Source organism: Ichthyophthirius multifiliis, assembly GCF_000220395.1.
Source record: "Ichthyophthirius multifiliis unplaced genomic scaffold scaff_1120509251430, whole genome shotgun sequence".
Classification (NCBI taxonomy): Eukaryota; Ciliophora; class Oligohymenophorea; order Hymenostomatida; genus Ichthyophthirius; species Ichthyophthirius multifiliis.
In genome coordinates, this window is record NW_004085881.1 from 1 (window position 1) to 6,310 (window position 6,310).

General features: G+C 14.8%; 2 protein-coding genes across 2 annotated transcripts, besides 10 other annotated features; one reads left to right on the forward strand and one right to left on the reverse strand. All coding sequences in view use genetic code 6, as the record gives it.

Moving 5' to 3' along the window:
* The first annotated feature begins 472 nt into the window (after positions 1-472).
* Positions 473-514: a microsatellite.
* A 913-nt stretch (positions 515-1,427) lies between these two features.
* Positions 1,428-1,496: a microsatellite.
* Positions 1,439-1,497: a microsatellite.
* Positions 1,439-1,498: a microsatellite.
* On the forward strand, positions 1,497-3,701 carry IMG5_202940 (Yip1 domain protein; the record flags this gene model as incomplete). Its single annotated transcript, XM_004023845.1, has 7 exons — positions 1,497-1,844; positions 2,681-2,757; positions 2,798-2,908; positions 2,968-3,049; positions 3,107-3,163; positions 3,226-3,500; positions 3,566-3,701. 7 exons carry the CDS (start codon positions 1,497-1,499, stop codon positions 3,699-3,701), a joined length of 1,086 nt encoding a protein of 361 aa, XP_004023894.1.
* A 118-nt stretch (positions 3,702-3,819) lies between these two features.
* Positions 3,820-3,867: a microsatellite.
* Positions 3,868-3,959: 92 nt separating this feature from the next.
* IMG5_202950 (hypothetical protein) lies at positions 3,960-4,737 on the reverse strand (the record flags this gene model as incomplete). The annotated part of the gene is made up of 4 exons (XM_004023846.1): positions 3,960-4,083; positions 4,137-4,323; positions 4,378-4,482; positions 4,602-4,737. 4 exons carry the CDS (start codon positions 4,735-4,737, stop codon positions 4,050-4,052), a joined length of 462 nt encoding a protein of 153 aa, XP_004023895.1. The 3' UTR covers positions 3,960-4,049.
* Positions 4,738-5,477: 740 nt separating this feature from the next.
* Positions 5,478-5,556: a microsatellite.
* Positions 5,557-5,575: 19 nt separating this feature from the next.
* Positions 5,576-5,637: a microsatellite.
* A 95-nt stretch (positions 5,638-5,732) lies between these two features.
* Positions 5,733-5,835: a microsatellite.
* Positions 5,753-5,837: a microsatellite.
* Positions 5,756-5,842: a microsatellite.
* Positions 5,843-6,310: the final 468 nt, after the last annotated feature.

Below are 6,310 nucleotides of genomic sequence, written 5' to 3' on the forward strand. Positions count from 1 at the left end.
AATGAAAGTAATTATATATACTACATACTTATATTTTCTTTTTAAAAACACAATCAATTAAATTAAAAAACTATTAAAATTTTGATAGCTTTTATTTTTAATTGAGTTTTTAAAATAAAATAAAAAACAATACGTAAAAGTGATATTTAAAATAAAATAAATATACATGCCCTAAAAAAAAAAAATATGACTTATTAACAAAGCAATTCATCTTATCATAAAATTAACGGAGTTTTAAATAAATATAAAAAGTGGTATAAATTAGCTATTAATTTATTTTGGCCCTAAGATTCTACTGATTTAAATCTAACTAAAATCATTTGAATAAATGATTGAAATTAAAAAAATACATTTCATAAATGGACAAGAAAATAAATAATAAATTTTAATTAAAAAAAAAAAGATAGATATTTGAATTAAAATAATTTATTTTATACATATAGTCGAAACTATACAAGAAGTAAACGCTTACATATATAATATATATAAATATATATATATATATATATATATAATTTATTTTCAAATATTTTTCATTATATTATTTTTTTTAATTTTGATTTATTAAAAAAATTCTTAAATTGATTTTTTTTTATTTATTTTGTCTTTATATTTATAATATATTTGATTTTAGTATTTTTATAAAATTGAACAGATAATCAAAATAAATCCATCCTATTTTTAATATGAATATTATATAAAAATTAATTTTATATAATTTGTGTTTAATATATTAATTGATTAAAAAAAACATATTTTTTATTATTTCTATTTAGTTATTAAAAATATTTATTATCATTACAAAAAAATAAATATACTATGTTTTTTTTAGTTAAGACTTTAAATTTTAATTTTTTTATTATGAAAAAAACAAATATTACATATTTTTTAAATATTATAATTTTGTTAATAAATGAAATATAAATTTAAAATTTAGTTAATTCATTTGATAATAAATAAAGGTTTTGAAACCAAACGAGCCAAATTAAGAAAGTCCTTTGATTCATGCCATGCCAAAAAAAAGTGAGAGCTGGAAGACTTATTCTTATCGCGTTAGTATTTACTTATATAATTCTATTCCTAGATAAAATTATAAAAAACTTATAAAATTGAATTTAAAAGAAGAATAAATTTACAATTTGTTCTTAAAGACATAATATTTTTATTGATATTATTTGACATTAAGAAATATTAAACTTAATTTAAAGAATAAAAATCAAATACTAGAAAAATAAAATAATTTTTTTATAAATTAATTAAGTCAAAAAGATTATATTTATTTATAAAAAAAAAATTATATTAATTAAAATTACTGATTTATCATTACAATAGTTATTTATATTTTAAAAACTCTAAAATTCATAAATAATACTTATTTTAATTTACAAAAAATTGCATTATTTTGAAAAAAAATATTATTCCATTATATAAAATAACTAAAAATAAAAAAATTAATTAATAAAAAATATAAATAAAAAAATTAATAAAGAAAAAAAATGCTTAATAAAGAATAAAATTTCTTTACAGTAAAAGACGTTGCAGCAGCCTCATTTATTAGAGCATATGCTGACCACTTAAAAAAAGCAAACAAGCTTAAAGTTCCTTCATGGACGGAATGGACAACAACATCTACTGCCAATGAATTAGCTCCAACAGACCCTGATTGGGTTTATTTAAGAGTAGCTGCAATTGCACGTAAAGTTTATTTAAAACCTCATACTGGTGTTTCAACTTTAAGACATATTTTTGGATCAGTTAAAAGAAGAGGGTGCTTAAGAAACATCCACGAGCATGCACATGGTAAATTTATTAGATGGTCCTTGTAATAATTGGAAGAATTAAAAGTAATAAGAAAAGATAAAAGTTCATCCTTAAAGAAATTTTCAAGAATTATCACCAAAGAAGGAATGACTGAACTAAATAGAATTTCAACTTAAATTGTATTACATAATAAGGAAAAATAATAATAAAATTGAAGTTAAATAAATATATAGTGATTTTTATTAAAGAAAATTTTTGTTTAAAACATATATATTTATTTTTAATAAAAAGTAAATAAATACATAAAAAAAAATTATTTTATTTTTAGATTTATATAAATTTATTTTTAAATATAAAGTAAAAAACATATATTTTTTAATAATTATATTATTATAAAAAAATATTAATAATAAATATAATTTTATTAAATATTTTATAAAATGTATTTTTAAATAAACAAAAAATGATATTTATTATATTACGCTTTTATTAAATAAATTTTAAAATAAAGTTTTTATGATTTAGATTTTTTAATTGATCATAAACTTTTATTTTACTAAATTAAAATTACTTTAAAAAAGAAATACAGTTTCTAATTAGAAAACAAATTAATAATAATTTTTTTTAAAATCATTATAAAAAATAAAGCTATTTCTATTTAGAATAATATATTTATTTATATATTTTTTGTTAAAATATAAATTTTAAAATATTTTAAAACTTTATACTATAATTAAAATAATTATATAATATTATTTATCTTAAATAAAAAAATAACAAAAACAACTTAAAATAAGACATAGAATTTAAATATTAAATAATGAGCAAAGAAATAACATCTTAATTAGTAGAAGGAACATTAAATGTAACAAATTTAATAAATATAATTATTCATAATTTCATATTAAAATTAAAATAGGCATTAACTGGTAACAATAAATCTAATACAAATAATTAATAAAATTCAGCTGGTTGTTGTCCTTGTTGTACTTTAACGTATTAATTTATTATTATAATTTAAAATAAATAAAAATAGTTTTTGGAGAAGATACTTTGACGTAACAGAAGGAGACGTGGCAAAAAGATTAAGATCAGCATTATTTTTGACACCTTCATTTTGCGAAATCATGGAAGGACATCCAGATTTGTAAAATATAAAATTTTTATAATTATTTCTAAATATTTATAAATAAATTAAAAATTAAGATATGGACCATTTTGGATTTATACAACCATAGTTGTTATATTATCAATATCTTCAAATATTTGTAGTTATTTACATTTACGGGTAATAAAAACATAAAAACTAAAAATGTATTTATTTATATTATTTTTTATGAAAAAGGGATCTTAAACATTATTTAATTATGATTTTAACTTTGTTTCAGTAGCAGCGAGTTTAGTAATAATAATAAAATAAATATATAAAAAAATAGGTTTAAATAATTATATATTTATTTCTAGGTATATGGTATTGGTATATTGACACCTATTGTATTATGGTGTGTTGTTAAGTTATTATTTAAAGTAAAAATCAAACTTATTTAAACAATATGCTTATATGGCTATTCTGAAACTTGCTTTATTATTATTTCCTGCCTATTACTTATTCCAAGCACAGTAAAATAATAATATCAGTATATTTTAATTTTATAAAAAATAAAAAAGATTTTACAATGGGTTTTGATTGCTTATGGAATGATTGTTTCTTCAACGTTTTTCTTTAGAAATATAAAAAAGTAATATATATAATTATACATATTTACTTTTTTTAATTATCATTATATTTATTAATTAATATCAGAGAAATGGATGAATTAGATTCCAATTAAAAATATGTTGTTTTTGCTATTGTTTTAGGTTTTCAAAGTGTATTATGCTTAACATTCAAATTTTATTTCTTTAGATTAATTAAAATACCTGATACACCATAAAATTGATAAAATATTAAATTTATAAAATTAAATGTTATATTTATTTTCAAATTTATGAATAAAAATCATATAATTTTACAAAAAGTTTTTTTTATATTAAATTATTTTTTTATATAACTTTTATTATTTTTTTAAATTAATAAAAATATATTTTTTTATGAATTATAAAAATTTATCTAGTTTTTTTTTAAAAAATAAATTTTTAATGAGTTTAAATAATTTATAATACATTAAAAAAAATTAATATTTTATAAAAATGAGAAATAAATATAAATATGCGAATTTGTTTTCATTTTATATAATTCTAAAACTTATTTTAAATTAATTTTACTTATTAATTTTTATTTAAAATTTTCATTATACTAATGCTGATGCAGTGTTTGCATTGCTTTTTTAAAAATAATTAAATTTTTGAATAGTCTATAATTTTTTTAAAATTACTATTTCCAAGTAGGAGGAAGTTTTTAATTAAGTTTGTAATATCTTACCAATCTGTGTATTCTAGATTCAACAAGAATAACTCTGAATTTAGAATCTTTGTCTTTTCTATTTTTTTCTAAATGTTTTCTTATAGCAACTGCTTTTTTAATTAAACAGTGAAGATCTTCAGGAATCGAAGGAGCACAACCTTTTTTATTATTTATAAAAGTAAAATTTATGCATTTTTATATATTTAAATTACCATTTTTTTTCAAAATTCTTAATATTTTTTAGCCTGTTAAAAATCTTACTTAAGGAATACCATGCTAATCTCTAAGAATTACACCAACTTAAGATGGAGTAAGACCTTAATTTTTATTTTATGATTTTTTATTTATATTAAAATATTTTTAAAAAATAAAAAAAATAATAAATAAAATAACAAATATAATTTCTAAAATCATAATTTAATTTTTATATTTTTACCTTTTTTAGCTAATTTAACGATTAAATCAGATGCTTAAGAAGGACTCATATGGAGCCATTTCGGCGCTTTTCTTTTATAAGGTAATGCAGATCCGGAAATACCTTTTCCTTTTCCTTTCATTTACATGCGTCCCATTTTTTTTTTTTTATTATTTAAATTAAAATAAATATTTAATATTTTCTTTTTTTTAACTTTGTTGTTTGTTTATCAATTAATTATTTTAATTTTTTTATATCTTTTTTAATTTTCTCTTTTTATTAATTTTAAATAAAAATAATAATATGAATATTCTGTTAATAATAAAAAATGTTTAAATGATTACATTAAAAAATTTTCACTATAATATTCTTTTATCTATATTTATTACTAAATGAATTCATTAAATAAAATTGAAATTTATTTGTACTTATCTTTAATAAATAAAAAGTTAATTGAAAAAAAATATTCAATTATAAATTTGTAAGCATAATAAAAAAAAATATTATTTACATTTAATAGTAGTTAAGAAATTTAATTTATAAAATGTTTAATAGATAAATTAATTTTTAGATTATATGTATATATAGAATCATGAATAGACAAAATAAAATTAAAAAATTTGCATTGGCATTTTAATTATATATATAAATTCTATCATTAGAACGCAAATTTATTATATAAATTGAATTTTTTTATGAATAAAAAATTATATTTATTTTTAAATTTTTTGCAATATAAAAATAAAATTTTAGTTAGTAAATGTATTTTGTAAAAAATAAAAATTAATAAATTTATATTTTAATATAAATAGTAATAATTATATATATATATATATAAGAATTTAGTTTATAAAAAATATTTTTTAAAACATAATTAAAATCTATGTAATAATTCATAATAAAAAAAAAATTAATTTATTATATATAATAAAAATTAAATAAAAAAAAATTTTAAATTTATATAATATAAATAAAATCATATTTTTATTAAAATAATAAAAAAATTAATATCAATATATTTAAAAAATATTGAATATTAGTATATGTATAAAAAATAAAAAAGTTAAGAAAAGATTTATAATATTAAAATAAAAAAAGAAAATAAGAATATTAATTATATTATATAAATTAAAAAATATATATGATGAATATATAAAAAAAAAAATATGTATAAAAAAAAATAAAAATATAAAAAATAAAAAATAAAAAATAAAACAAAGTAAAAACAAAATAAAAAATAAATAAATAATAAATAAATAAATTAATTATATTATTTTTATATATATATAATTTACATAATTATTTATATATAAACTATATATTTAAAAATTATTTTAATATATTATATTTTTTATTTAAAAAATAACAAATTATTTTCTTTTTTTTATTATTAAGTTAAATTATAAATTTTTCAATTTTTTAATTTTATATAATATAAAATAATTTTATAATTTTTTTATAAATAATAAAAAAAATTTTAATGTATTTTGCAAATTAAAATTTTATTCTTTTTTCTTAAATATAATAAAAATTGCATTAAAATAATTTAAATTTTAAATTTTATTTTTTGAAAAAACTTGCTAAACTTGAATGTATTTAACCTATTAATTTAAAATGAAAATAAACTTATTTAAAAAATATCCAACAATATCCTAATCGAATAGCTGATGCCTAAACTTTAGTTTCTGCTAAGTATAACCTAAAATCGAAATTTTAGATGGCTGCTAATA